Source organism: Excalfactoria chinensis, chromosome 21, assembly GCF_039878825.1.
Source record: "Excalfactoria chinensis isolate bCotChi1 chromosome 21, bCotChi1.hap2, whole genome shotgun sequence".
NCBI lineage: Eukaryota > Metazoa > Chordata > Aves > Galliformes > Phasianidae > Excalfactoria > Excalfactoria chinensis.
The window spans coordinates 207,377-221,569 of record NC_092845.1 but is presented as its reverse complement, the minus strand read 5'-3'; the positions used below and the strand labels follow the sequence as shown (position 1 = coordinate 221,569).

The following is a 14,193-nucleotide window of genomic DNA, read 5'->3' as shown; positions in this document are numbered from 1 at the left end:
TTGTTGGTTGTCAGAGGGCTCCACTGGTTGTCAGAGATGTTCACTGACCGTCAGAAGGCTTCATTGATCAAGACGGGGTGTCACTGGTCATCAGAGGGTTTCATTGGTCATCGGGAGATTGGAGGTGTCCATGGGAGGGGATATGCAGACCTTGTTCTGGGTGATGGGAAGGGGGTTGGGGCACTGATGCAAGCAGCCTAAAGCAGACCCAAAGGAGTGACAAGTGGCTGCAATAAGAGAGGGGCTAAAAGTAGGGTGTTGTGGTCACACTGTGTCCATGCAGAGGCGGATCAAAGGGTGAAGGCTTTGGGAGGAAATGTACGGAGGAACTGAGAGAGAGCAGAGGGAGGGTACTGGGGTTGATGGCAGCATGAGGAGCTCCATCCTTGAGGACTTTGGAGCGGATGAGGAGTGAGGGAGGGGAAGCCCACAGGGGTGCAGGACATGGTGTGCATGGCATGGAGCTGGGGAGGCCTCCCAGAACTGTGAGGTGGACAGTCCCTGCTGAGCATGAGAACAAGTACACGGACACAGAGAGTGTAGGTTTGCTGAGGGATTTATTGATCATCAGAGGGTGTCACTGATCATCGGGGTCTTCACTGCTCACCAGAGGGCAGCACTGGTCATCAGAGGATGTCAGAGGGCTGCACTGGCAAGGAGGAGCCTTGTCCCTGCAGGGTTTGTCCCCAAGGACTCGGGGCAGGAGAAGGACTGGCAGCAGCCAGGAGACCCGGAGCAGGACGTGGGTCCCCTGGGGACAGAAGCCACCAATAGGGCACTCTGAGCCTGCGCCCTCCAGATCCATTCCTCTTCACAGCCCCATAGAGCGCAAAGGAAGGGCTGGAGGTGACAGTGCCCAGGTCCCCCTGGAACAGGCCACGGACAGTCCCCTCCATGCCATCAATTAATTCCCAGCCCCTGATGCCCGGTCCTCAGGGCTGCGGAGACACCCAGGGTCCCCCAAGTGCCCTGTGGTGCAGGGACCCATTGTGAGCACTAGAACAACGTGGCCAAGTCATGGTCATGTAGCCTGCTCAGCCCCAACTGCCCCCCATTGCCTCCTTCCCCTTCCTGTTACCCACCCATGGCAAGAGGGAGCCCTACAGAGGCTTTGGAACACCAGGGGTGTCCCCAAGGCCCAGGGGAACTGAGAGAACAGCAACACATCCCAGCCCCATCCTCGACCCAGGGTCACCCCTCAACTCACAGGCCCGGGAGAGGGAGAAAGCAGAGATGGGTCAGCAGTGCCAGGCGGGGCAGACAGCAGTGCCAGCATCATAATGGGCAGCTGGCCATGATGTCACTGCGTTGCCGTGGTGGCGTTTGTGACACGGCCACCCGGGAGGGGGGTAAAGGCAGAGCACGGAGGTGGGTCCTGCATCCTGAAGGAGCATCTGGTACAGAGCAGACGCATCTGAAGGATGAGCTCCAGCATGGCTGACGCCAACAAGGAGCAACATGGGATGAGCAACATGGTGGGCCGTGCCTCTGGGCAGACGTGCAGTGAAACTGAAGGTACACGAGCCCACAGCCACCATGGGAGCGGTGCTGCAGCCAGTCTTCGGATGGAGATGACACTTTTCCATCTGCCACCTCCATCCTGCCCAGAAGTGGGAGGGATGCCAGGAAGAGGCAGATGCATAGTGTGACCTGCTTTTCCTTTGCCCTCCAGAGCGAGTTGCCGTCTGGGATGCAGTGGCCGCCTTCATTCGAGAGCAGCTCCTGGTGCACAAGGTGTGTTTGTTGGCTGTCGGGTTCCTCCTCACCCTGCCTGGCTCAGCCTGGACTTCCTCTGAGCCTTCCCCTGCACACACAGCAGGAAACTCACCCTGTGTTTCCCTGCTGAGCTGCATTTGGGAGGAAAGGCGAGGAGAAGGAGTGGGCTGTGCAGCCCCAAAGCCATCCCCGCTGCCCTGGCTTGTGCCTCTGAACAGCAGGAGGGGGCTCCTGAGCACTGTCCCCGCACAGGACCACCTCCAACTCTTCCTCCAGCCAGCCCTTAACTCTTCCACCCTTTCTTCCTCCTCCACTCGCAGGGGATCTGGATTCCCACCTTCGGCTCCTTTGACATCATCTCCAAGGAGATCAGGATGGAGGACAGGACCATGACCCTGTGCTGGCCTGTGTTTCAGCTGGCCAGCAACCTCATTTCTATGCACCACCTCAAGTCCCGCAGGGGGTCCCTGCCAGGTAGGAGGGGGTATTAAACCCTTGCTGGCTTCATGGATGGGGCAAACAGGGACACCGCCTCCCTTCTCAGAAGCAGACCTCCCCCTCTGAGAAGCCCGTCCAAACGCGGGGCCGTTCTGGATGATGTCCCTTAGAAGCAGGGCTAGGTGGAAGAGCAACCTTATAATCAACCCCATCCCTGGTATTTTCTCAGTTGACAGGAAGGTGGAGGCCCTGAAGAGCAGCCAGGTGGCCGCAGCTGCCTCTGTGAGCTGGAAGACAGCACAGAAGTGCATCCAAAGCACCGTGTCACTGCTCTCCAGCTGCCTGCAGAATGGGGAGAAGGTGGCTGTGGTTCTGAAGGATGTTGGAGTGCTGCTCATTGACGGGCTGACCTTCCAAATGAAGTTCTATTACGACTTCCTCGAGACGCTGTCGGGGAAAGAGAACTTCAGGAGAGCCGTCCGCAAGGTGAGCCGTAGGTTTCTCCATAGCGCGGGCAGTGCCGTGAGCCTCACTCAGCCCGCACACGGCCCACCAGGACCTGGGCAGCTGCTCGAGCCGTGCAGGTGCTGCGGTGCTGTCAGCTCTCCCTGCCTCGGGCTCCTCGTGTCCCCAGTGCCTCAGCCATGACCAGGACATCTCACAACCTCCCTGTTCCTCCCCTGCAGGCCCCCTCGCTGCTGGACATGGGGGTGTCCCGTATGACACCGGTGGCTTCCCTGGTGTTCTCTGGCTGCCTTGTTGTATTACCCAAGTGAGTATTTTTCTGCTGCTTGATGCAGCTTCTCAGCTCTCATTCTGTAGCGCTTGTGCCTCGTGTCCGTCAGTGTCCTGCCCAGGAGGATGTGCCAGAGAATCACAGAACGATTGGAGCAGGAAGGGAAAAAAAGAGCACCCGGTCCCACTGCCCTGCGGGGAACAGGGACACCTACCTCCAAATGAGGTTGCTCTGAGCCTGGTCCAGCCAGGCCTTGAATGCCTGTTTAGGCACCCAGCATCTCTCTGGACAAGACACCCCAGTGCCTCAGCACCCTCCAGCCAAAACCTTCCTCCCATCCAAAGCCAGTCTTCCCTCTTTCCGCCTGAAACTGTTTCCCCTCCTCCTATCCCAAGTGACCCTGCTAACGGCTTTAGAAAGCCTTCATGCAGCATGAAAACGTGCCTGTGAGCAGACAAGCAGAGCGAGCGGCAAGGATTGCTGTTGCACTGTCACACCGCTCACTGCCTTTTCCTCGTTTACAGGTTTCAAATGGAGTTGGTCCCCAAACTGCCGCCCCTGATACGCCGCCAGTCCTCCGGGAGCTTCTCTGGGGCAGGGAAACCAACCAAAGAAGAGACTTTGCCACCTCTTACTGGGGGCAAGAAAGGTAAAGTGGCTTCCAGCTCCTTTCCACAGCACGGGCAACCAACTGGAGGTGGGCAGTCCCTTGCTGACCATCAGCCCAGGGCTCTGATGTGCATCAAACCTTTGTGCCGGCTCAGCACGGCCTCTTCCCCTTAGGTTATGGTTGGCCAGTCCAAAAGGAAGGTGCAGGGTGTGATGTACCCCCATCCCTGGCTATGGCAGGAGGATGTGGGGATCTCAGGCCCTGCCCTCCCCCACTGGAAGGGCAGGGACCTCAAAAGTCACCCTGCCGCCTTATTGTCACCAGACAGCTCCTCTTTCCCAAAGCCAGTGTCCCTCCTGCAGCCCCAAAGCAGAGCTGAACTGCAGAGAGGAGGAGTGGGGACAGAGATGGTTTCAGGGCGGGTTCTGGGAACAGGCCTGAGTGCTGCTTGTGAGCAAGCCAAGGGGTTGACGGCGAATCTCCTCTTCCTTCCCAACTGCAGTAAGATTTGACAAGGCTCCAACCTACATCAGACGCCTGAGTACGGCAAGTGTCGATGGAGGGCAGTTGCGAAAGATAAGGAACAGACTGCGGAGGGAGAGCATTGCCTGCAGGTGAGGCTGGCGGCTGTGGGCTGGGTTGTGCGTGGAGGTGACACAACGAGAGCCCAATCCCTAACACCAAAGGGTCGCTGCTTGTTTGTGGCCGCCCGAGAGTGCTGGGATGGGGACTCCAGGATCCCCCCAGCTCACAGGGCTGGCCCCTCTCCACATCTGCAGAGAGCCCCGGGGCAGCCGGTCAGCTGTCTGTGGGGAAGGCTGCATTACAGCCCAGGCTCCTGGCTCAGCCTTGAGGGATGCGGCCCCAAAGCCATCAGCCACTCAGGCGGACCCCTCCCGCTCTGTCCTTTCAGTGTTCTGCCACCCATCCGGGCAGTGCCTGAAGCCCCAGAGCAGCCGATGAGCTGCCAGCTGCAGGACCATGAGGAAACGGATAACCAAGAAGGGCTGGGCCGAACAAGACGGGTCAAGTTCCTCGATGAAGACGGAGCAGCAGGGGAAGCCCAGCGTGAGGTTGCACTGCCCAAGCTGCAGGAAGCTGAGGCCTCACACCACCAGGCAACAGCTTGCTACCAAGAGCCACCATCTTGCTCAAGGGCTGCATCCAGCCCGTCCATGGAGACCCCAGGCATACCACCCAGGCTGTTGCTTCAGACATGCGACTCTGTGATACTTCTGAGGAAGAGGGTTAAGAAGAGCAGGGAAGAGCGGGAACGAGCCAAGGAAATGGCAGCAGCATCAACATCTCGTGGTGAGACCAGCCTGCCTGAGGAGTCCTCCGACAGATCTGGATTTCTGCCTCCCATAAGGGAAAAAAGGAAGTCTCCTACTGAAAAGATGGCAGCATCAACATCTTGTGGTGAGACCAGCCTGCCCGAGGAGTCCTGCGACAGATCTGTATTGCTGCCTCCCATAAGGGAAAAAAGGGAGTCTCCCACTAAAAAGATGGCAGCAGCAACATCTCATGGTGAGCCCAGCTTGCCCAAGGAGCCCTCTGTTGTCCCATCTGGGTTGCTGCCACCCATAAAGGAAGGAACAGAGTCTCCCACGCATGAGATGATAGCAGCAGCATCTCGTGCTGAGTCCAGCCTACCACAGGAGTCCTCAGCCATCAGATCTGGATTTCTGCCTCCCATAAGGAAAGAAACGGGGTCTCCCAGACGTCAGTCTCCAAAGACCAAAGCCCCACCCCGCAGGAAGAGCACACCCAACACACGCTGATGCGGGCATGGGGTGCCCAGGACAGACAGAGCTCCACCGGAGGCTGCAAAACAGCTGCTGAGTCCCATTTGGGTCATTGAGACCCATTTGTGTCATTCCTGCACACCACCTCCTTGAAGAAAAGCAAAGGAACAAGGAGAGAGAGTGAAGACTCTTCCAAGACCCCATGCCTCTTTAGGAGCAAAACCCCACTGCTGGAAGTGTTTGAGGCAAGGGATAAAGACTGTCATATAGACTTATGTAATATTAGTATAATATTATTAATATTTGCTCTTGCAATTCTACTTCACAACATCATACTCAATATAAACATCTACCTATAAATAAACAATAATCAAAACACCATATGCACACGGGTCTGTATACATATATATACACAGTTACCGACTGCACTTGGAGGTGGCCACAGCCAGGCAGGAACAGATCCCAGCAGTCCCTGCTGAGCATGACAACAAGGACACAGACACACAGTGTGTAGCTTTGCTGAGGGATTTATTGATCATCAGAAGGTGTCACTGATCATTGGGGTCTTCACTGGTCATGCGAGGATGTCAGAGTGCAGCACTGGCAAGGAGGAGCCTTGTCCCAAGGACTTGGGCCAGGAGAAGGACTGGCAGCAGCCAAGAGACCCAGGGCAGGATGTGGGTCCCCTGGGGACAGAAGCAACATCCCCTGTCCCACCTGCATGGTGACTGGGCCATCCAATAGGGCACCCTGAGCCTGCCCCCTCCAGATCCATTCCTCTGCACAGCCCCATAGAGCGCAAGGGAAGGGCTGAAGGTGACAGTGCCCAGGTCCCCCTGGAACAGGCCACGGACAGTCCCCTCCATGCCATCAATTAATTCCCAGCCCCTGATTCCTGGTCCTCAGGGCTGCGAAGACACCCAGGGTCCCCCTAAGTGCATGGGGCAGCCATGAGGGAACTGTGAGACTGGAGGATCAAAGGGTGACCCCATCCAAGTCTCCTGGTTTGTCCCAGGGCTGCCCCCATCCCCACGGCTGCCAAGGTCTGTGTGCACCTCTGCCCATGGAGGAGCCCGAGGCTGGGGTTGGACATAGGGACATGGCAGGAGTCTGGGGGGCCCAGAGGGAATTAGGGGTGCCCAGAGCCTTGGGGGTGCCAAGTATAGAGGAAGGGGGATCTCAAAGGGAGGAGAATGGGGGAAAATTAAACACAGGGGGTTGGGCACCTAAAGAGATGAGAATCGAGCTGCCAAAGAAAGGAGACCAGTTTGTTCCACCTCAATTTGGCACAAACAGCTGTGTTTTTGGAGTGATGCACTGCCAGGCCAAACAAATGTGGGCAACCTGTGCCTATGCATGGGGAAAATGGGAAGACTGTAGCCCTCATCTCATCATAAATGAAGAGACCTGGCTGGGGAAGGACAGCCCCCCCAACTTCCCTCTCCATTCTGGGTCCTCACCTGCGTGGTCTGGCTGCGCTCCTTGGCACACTGTGGCAGAACTGTCTCTGACATCTCAGGGCAGGCAGCAGCATCTCCTCCCCCAGCACCTTCCTGATCTGACACAGAAGGCCTGGAAGGAGGTGAGGAAGCAGCTGCAATTCCTCTCCTCTACCGGCAGCCCGACCACTACCATGCAGACTGCACAGGCAAGCTACAAGGAAATTCAACCAGGAACTGCTGTGGGGATGGGCACCAGGCAGGGCACGGGCAGCTGAGGGGAATCGCATCGGGTCACTGTGGCCAGAAGAGGCTCCAGGAGCAGCAGTAGGGGCAGCTCCCATGGAGGGGGGAAGCAGGGGCAGCTGGGCCTGCCGTGCAGATACACAGACAGGCATAAAGATACCTCACATGGCATCGTGGCTCCTCTGCCTTGTTCGGGGCCTGGCAGGTCTGTCTTCAGACAGGCACTCAGACAAGCCTGGACACCCAGAGCAGCCTTTTCCAGCTGGCAGCCGGTCACCAGTGGTGTCCCCCAGGGCTCGGCACCGGGGCTGCTCCTATTGAACACCTTGATCAGGGATCTCGACCAGAACATCGAGTGCACCCTCAGTAAGTTCACAGACAGCACCGAGCTGGGAGGGATTGCTGATCTGCTGGAGGGGAGAAAGGAGCTGGAGAGACTGCATTGATTCGATGGTTGGGCTGCAGTTGGACTGCAGGACCTTGAAGCTCTTGCTCAGCTGGAGCAATTCTAGGATTCCATGATCCCAAATGCATCCCAAGTCCATCCCATATTCAGAGCCCATCCATATCTACCCCATTTCCGATATCCCATCCCGTATCCATCGCATATCCACATCCCCACAGCCCACGTGCCAATCCCAAATCTCACAGCCCAATCCCAATCTCATTCCCAGTCCCTCATCTCCAACCCACCTCCCACCTGTCAATCCCAATCCCTCATTCCTAATCCCAATCCCGATTCCCATCCCAATCCCCCATCCCGTCCCCGGTCAAATCCGAACGCATCCCAAGCCCCGCCCCTGCCGCCGCTCCGCCCCGCCCCCGGCCTCTCATTGGTCATGGGCAGCTCCGGCCCGCCCCCGGCCACTCTTTGGTCAGAGGCAGTTCCGGCCCGATCGTACTTCTCATTGGTCAGCGGCTGCACCGCCGGCTCCGATTGGCTGAGGCTGTACGGGCCGCCCCGAGGCGGAACCGCGGCACGACGGGAGCGGTGCTGAGCACGGCGGCGCCGGAGGTGTGCGGGAGAACGGCTCCGGGCCGGGGCCGGGGAGAGGAACCGTGCGCGGCCCGAAGCGGCCCGCCCTGCCCTCCGGCGTGGGATGCGGGGATTTGGGGCGGCTGAAGGACTCGGGGCCCCCACCGCCACAGCGCCGCTGCCCGCATCCGGGCCGTCCCCCCCGAGCCGTTCAGCGCTGCTCCCGGTGCCTCCCGGGGCTGAGGTGGGCTGTGGGGTAATGTGGGGCTATAGGGAGGGTATAGAGTAATATGCAGGTACGGGGGGGCGGGGAATAGCGTAATATGGGGCTGCGGGGGGCAGTGGGAGGGATCTAGGGGTGAATAGTGGGGGATATGTGGTTGTAGTGGGCTGTGGGGGGATACCAAGGGATATGAGGAATTGGGTTGCTCTGAGAGGAATATGGGGGCTGTCGGGGGATGTGGGGATGTAGGTAGCTGTTGTGGGAATGTAGGGGGGTGTGGAGGTATGGAGGGGCTATTGGGAGAGATCTGGGGCTATCGGGAGCTTTTGGGGGGCTATAGAGGGATATAGAGCAGTGTGGGGTTTATAGGAGGATATGGGGCTGTAAGGGAGCTAGGGGGACTGCAGGGGTAGATGTAGGTGTATATGGGGCTATGAGGAGCTTCGTAGTGGCCATAGGAGGGATATGGGGTTATAGAAAGTTGTCTGGAACTTTTGATGTGGTATAAGAGGATATGGGACAGCAGGGGCTCTGGGGAGGATATAGGGGACTGTGGAGGGGATACAGGGCTGATGCTGGGCTGTGGTGGGCTACAAGGGAACATGGGGCTATAGAGAGCTGGGGGGGTGTGATATTATATAGGGCTGTGGGGAGCTCTGTGCGTCTTTGCTCCCCCTCCAGCCAGTTGTGAAGAGCCCTTCCATTGTGGAGAGGGCTGCGGCTTGAGTTGAGCATCTCCTGGTGTGTCACACAGATCCAGGGCTTTCAAGAAGCCGCTGCTTTCAAGTGCTTCAGATGGTGAATGTTCCTAGACAGAGCGCTTGTCCCCTCCAAGCTCTGAAGCCAAGGTTTGTCCTGCAGGTCCCGCTGATGGCACAGGCATCAAACAGCCCAGAGCTCATGGCTGGGGAGAGACTGCGTATTGCTTTGTGGAGAGAGAGCTGGAGGAGGGCTTTGAGCAGCGCTGTGCAGGAATGAAAGCAGCTGGTAAGAGAAGAGGTGTGTGTGCTGAGAGCAAGGGCTGTACGGCTCATGTCTGGGTGCTGACGTGGAATGCAGGCAGAGCTCTTTGCAACTAAGTGCTGACTTCAGTTTAGCTCCTCTTTTCCTCTCTCTCTTTGAGCAACCTCTGTTACCATTCTGCTGAGAATGGCTAAAGGTGCACCCATGGCTGGCATCAAGACTAACTTGATCAAGCCATAGGAGAGCTCCAAACAACAAGAAGCAGAAAATTGTTGCATGTTCTAGGGGAATATGCAGACATCACACGTGACAGGTTATGCATAGATTACTGAATTTTTTGGAGATAAATCTATCCCCCTTTTTGCTGCATTCTTTCCTCTTTTCCTCCTTTCCAACCTCACTAAAGGAAATTCTCATCTCTGCTGCACCTTCTGTCCCACCAGGACCTCTCACTGCCTGGACAAACGTTTTCATAACACTTCTGGGCATGTGACATTTCCATAACTGACCAATCCTGACTGCACAGCAGTTCCCATTCACACGTGTTATTCCGTCAATTAAAAAGAAAACGAGAGAAAAACTACCAATCTGAACAGCCAGCAGGACCTAGCTGAGCTCTGCTGTGTGATCTAACTAAGAGCTCAGTCCATCTGCAGGTGTCAGAGCTACGACTTCTTACTGGTTGGGGTGCAAGGCCAAGAAGGCGTGGAGGGCGCGGCTCCAGGCCAGCCAGGAGATGTCACAGCACGGATGGCATCACCCGGAGCCTGTGTGCTGTCACAGTGCGCTGCCATGACGACGCCGGGCCCTCCCCAAGGACAGCCGGCCACTGGCTCCAGGCACCTCATTTGTGAGCTGTGCTGCCCGCAGCCGCTCGCCGTGCCCTGTGCCTGAGAGCAGCCCCAGCAGCAGAGCAGCTCAGCCTCATCGCGCTCGTCCTCCAAGGCTCAGAGAGGTGAGAGAGAGCTCCTGCACACTTCAGGCTGCAGAGCCCAGCTGCAGGATGTGGGCTTGGCTGCAGTGTGTGTGAGGGGCGTGTAGCACGAGACTGGCAGGACTGGCAGTGAACACCTTCCTGCTCAGGAACTCCCATCAGTAACTGCTCTGCTCTTGCCTTTAGGTTTGGAGGCACATGCGTGCCAGCATGGACGGAGCCTGGGTGGGGACCTGGAGACCTCATCGTCCACGTGGCCTCATCTCGGCCCAGTTCCCCAGCCCTGGGCCCCAGTACTCCATCCCGGGGACAACAGGTACAGCGACCATCCCCAGGGTGTGAGGCGCACTGGGGACATCACAGGGCAGAGCAGCTCCCCAGCCTTGCCCTGTTCTGTCAGAGCCTCCTGGCTCTGGCACAGCTGCAAGCCAGGCCTGGCCGAGGAAGGCCAATGCTGCTGGCGCTGCTCCTTGTGACCTGAGGACAAAGGGGCCTGCTTCTGGCCTGGGTCCAAAGGAGCTCAAAACATGCAGCTGCACAGGGGTGTGCTCTCTTCTGCTTTTCCTCCTAGGTTACGTGGGCCACAGCCCCACCAAAAACCGTGCCCCCGCGTACACCTTTAGAGGGACCAAACGGCCTGCGGCAGAGAGCTGTGGGCCAGGTCCCTGCTACTTTGTGGAGCCGGCCATCACTAGGAATGGCAAGTACGTGGTTCCAGGCACCCACCTCCGGGGATGACCCACGACAAAGACCACCGTCACCCCCGGACCGAGTGAGTAGCACTGCTGCAGCACTTCTCCCAGACAACACGAGCACGCAGCACGTTTGCCTGGGGTCAGCTCACACCCTGATGGAGCTGTAGGTCTTTTTTGAGAGAGCATGAGCTGCTCTGAGCAGCGATAAATGCCCTCGGAGAAGGACAGCTGCCCAGCACCATGGGCCCAGGGCACAAGGCCCCCATGTTTGAAAAGAACAAGGAGCAGGGAGCTGACAGGAGGGACAGCAAGGCAGGACATAGTGGCAGGGCACAGAGAAGTGTCCCCGCGTGCTGCCTGTGTCCCCCAGCAATTCTGCAGCTCTTCAGAGGACTCTTTCTGGCTGCAGAAGGAGACCAGCCCTTCACAGCTTTCTTCCTCCTCTCCTCTGTCCCAGGTGACTACTGCACCGAAGCTGCCAACAGGCACATCTTCAAGTGCCCACCGGTGCAGTCCATGGCCTTCCGGCGGGAGCCCCTCCGGACAGACCGCCCTCCAGGTACGTGACCCTGGCAAAGGCAGACCCTTCAGCCTGAGCATCCTCCAGGGACGGGCTGCTGCTCAGCACCAGCAGAGGGCCTACTGCATGGCCTGTGCGGCAAGATGCGGCGCTGGGCCACAAGCTTTCTTACATGACCACCACCTCTCGGCCAGCAGCGTCTCCAGCTGCTCATGCTCGAAGCTGCTGGCACTGGCCCTGTGTCAGAGGAGAGGGAGGAACTGGCAGAGGGGCAAGATGTCCCTCCACTTCCCACCAGCGGGCTGGGCAGGCTGCCCCTCGCTGCTGCTTCCATCTCCTCCATCCCCTCACGCACACACTCTCTGCTGCTCCTCCTGCAGGTCCTGGCACTTACACACTGCCCAGGCTGATGGGGCCCAACACAGCCTACACATCGGCCAGCCCCTGCTACTCCATGAGGGGAAGGAGCCAGCGCGGTCGCTTTGATGAGGACCTTGCCAAGGTGAGCTCCGCTGCTCCTCTTTTCCATGTTAGCGTCCAAACCTGGGCTGCTCTCCCTGAGCCACAGGGGCTTCCAACCCTGCTGCAACTTTGCTTAATGCAGCCTTCCAGGGAAAGAGAGAGCCTTGAATGTGACCCCAGCCCCACGTGGCCATGCCTCTCTTGCAGACTCCAGGTCCTGCGGCGCTCCCCAAAGTGGCTGTGGATGTGTACAAGACCAGGGCGCCCGCATACACGATGCCAGCCCGACCAAAACAGGGAGAGGGCAAAGCAGTGAAGCCCGGGCCAGCAGACTACAGTGTAGGCCGGGTAAGGCCTCAGCTCAGCTCTTCCCCTCTGCTTCGCAAGCACAGCCTTCATGCCTCTTCCCCTTCCCCTGCGGCTTCCTCAAGCCAAACAGCTTATAGCTGCAGGGACCAAGTGCAGGACAGCAGGCCTGCTCTCTGCCTTCGTGCCACCTTCTAGCAGAAGAAGGGAGGAACAGCACAGCACACAATTTTTCCTCCCTCTGCTCCATTTCCCTTCAATGGGTCGCCTGGTCCTTCACAAGCTCTTCTGGGGGATGCAGCTCAGAGGGGCTCCAAGCAGCACACCTCCAGCATACGAGAGTTAGCTGTGAGGTCCCAGGTGCACATGAGGGGCCCATAAGAGCACATGTAAGGCCAGCACACCTCCCTGAGCCAGCTCTGCTCTAGCAGGGAACCACACCGGCTCTGCACTGGCGCTCAGCCCTTCCCAGTGAGGCACCAGGGACTGTCTAGGATTGGGAGGGGTGCAGGACAGCAGGGAGCAAGGGCAGCAAAGAAGGGCCCTTGCTGATCTGCCTTTCTGCCTGCCCTTCCAGGTGACGCTGATCAAGCCCCAGGCACCTGCCTCCACTTTTGGGATCCGGCATTCCCTCTACACAACCCCTCTCATCGTGGAATAAGACACAAAGTCTGGAAGGCCCTTCCTCGAACGGGAAGGGAGGAGAAGAAAGAGCAGCCAACTGCCGGTTTCCTTCTGATTCCATTTCCCTTCATCCAGTTGGGCTTTTGCCCATTATACTGTTAATGTCAGTGTTAGGAGTAAGTCATTAATAAATTAATTTAGTACCTTTATGTATACCTTCTTGTTACTCCTTTTTCCTCACCGCTGCACACAGGAATGCGCTGCCGCTCCCTGAAGCCTTTCTAACATCAGCGCATTGCAAACCGCTGATGCTTTATCAGTCATTTGCATTACTGTGGTCTGCCACGTGCTGAAGTAAGGAATCAATGCAGCAAATAGCAAAGGGAGGCCAGCCGTGGGCAGTGCAGCCCTTCCAGTGCCATCAGGTAGATGTCAGTGAGATGCCTGGGGCTGGGCGACTTAAACACCTGCTGCTGATCATCTGCCAGCTTACAGGATGGCCGGCAGCATTTCCTGTACCTGTGACAACACCTGGCTTGGCCATAAAGACATTCCTGGAACAAAGGCTGAAGGGAAAATCATGAAACATGGAGGCAAAAAGAGAATAAAATGTAATGGATAGCAACAAAGACAGAGAAAGCAAGTAGGAAAACTAACCACAGCACAACAAAGGAAAGCAAAGCAAAGCAAGGCAAAGAATGGAAAAAAGCAAACTTGCAGGAATGAAGGAATGGGGGAAGAGCTGGGCCCCTGCTTGCCACAGGAGCTGCATGGGAGGAAAAGAATCTGGGCCAGAATGTAAGAGGAACTCCTTTGGGTTCTGGGTTTGAAGCACAGCTGAGAAGCCATGCCCGGGAGGAGCTGTGGGCCGCTCCAGGCCACCTTGCTGTCTCCCCAAGAGATGAGGTGCATAGGCTTGGCAGTGGCTGAAGTGCTGGCCAGAAGCAAGCATCCGTGTGGAGGAAGGCAAAGAGCGGAGGAGGATCCAGGGTAGCTACCGGGCATGGCCTTGCTCAGCAAGGGGAGGAAAAGCCTGGAAGGCATGAGCAGGGAATAGAGAAGGGCAGGCAGTAGGTGTGAAGCTGGGAGCAGAGAATGGTTTGGGTATAAAGAGACCTCAAAGATCACACAGTTCCAACCACCTGCAGTAGGCAGGGACACTTCCCTCTACACCAGGGAGCTCCAAGTCCCACCCAGCCTGGCTTTGTGCACATAAACAAAGACAAACTAGTCTACCCCCTGAAACCTGTAACAGCCACTCAAGGGGACACACAGCACCTCTCATCATTTCATTACTCTGCATGCAAGGTTTAAAAGCAGAGCGCTCACCCACAACCAGCAAAGCATCTTCCAGGTCTCCTGACCTCCCAGATTTAATACTGTCTGTTATGTCCTTGTTAGCAATGCCTCTGTACACATCGAAAACTAGGAGGAAGAGTCCATGGTAGTGAGTCAGAGAGATCCAAAGGACCACTTTGCAAGAACAAGCTCCTCACGTGCTGCATGAACATCCTATCATTCCTGCAGCACTGCCAGCTAAATCAGGACCTTCCCACTAGA

The 14,193-nt window shown here is 57.3% G+C and overlaps 1 protein-coding gene and 1 pseudogene across 1 annotated transcript; both read left to right on the top strand.

Moving 5' to 3' along the window:
- The first annotated feature begins 1,433 nt into the window (after window positions 1–1,433).
- LOC140261340 (uncharacterized) lies at window positions 1,434–5,281 on the top strand. The gene is made up of 9 exons (XM_072354646.1): window positions 1,434–1,515; window positions 1,673–1,734; window positions 2,037–2,190; window positions 2,384–2,640; window positions 2,841–2,926; window positions 3,415–3,539; window positions 4,003–4,114; window positions 4,414–4,777; window positions 5,117–5,281. Exons 1-9 carry the CDS (start codon window positions 1,434–1,436, stop codon window positions 5,279–5,281), a joined length of 1,407 nt encoding a protein of 468 aa, XP_072210747.1.
- Window positions 5,282–7,892: 2,611 nt separating this feature from the next.
- On the top strand, window positions 7,893–12,840 carry LOC140261482 (ciliary microtubule associated protein 1A-like; annotated as a pseudogene).
- Window positions 12,841–14,193: the final 1,353 nt, after the last annotated feature.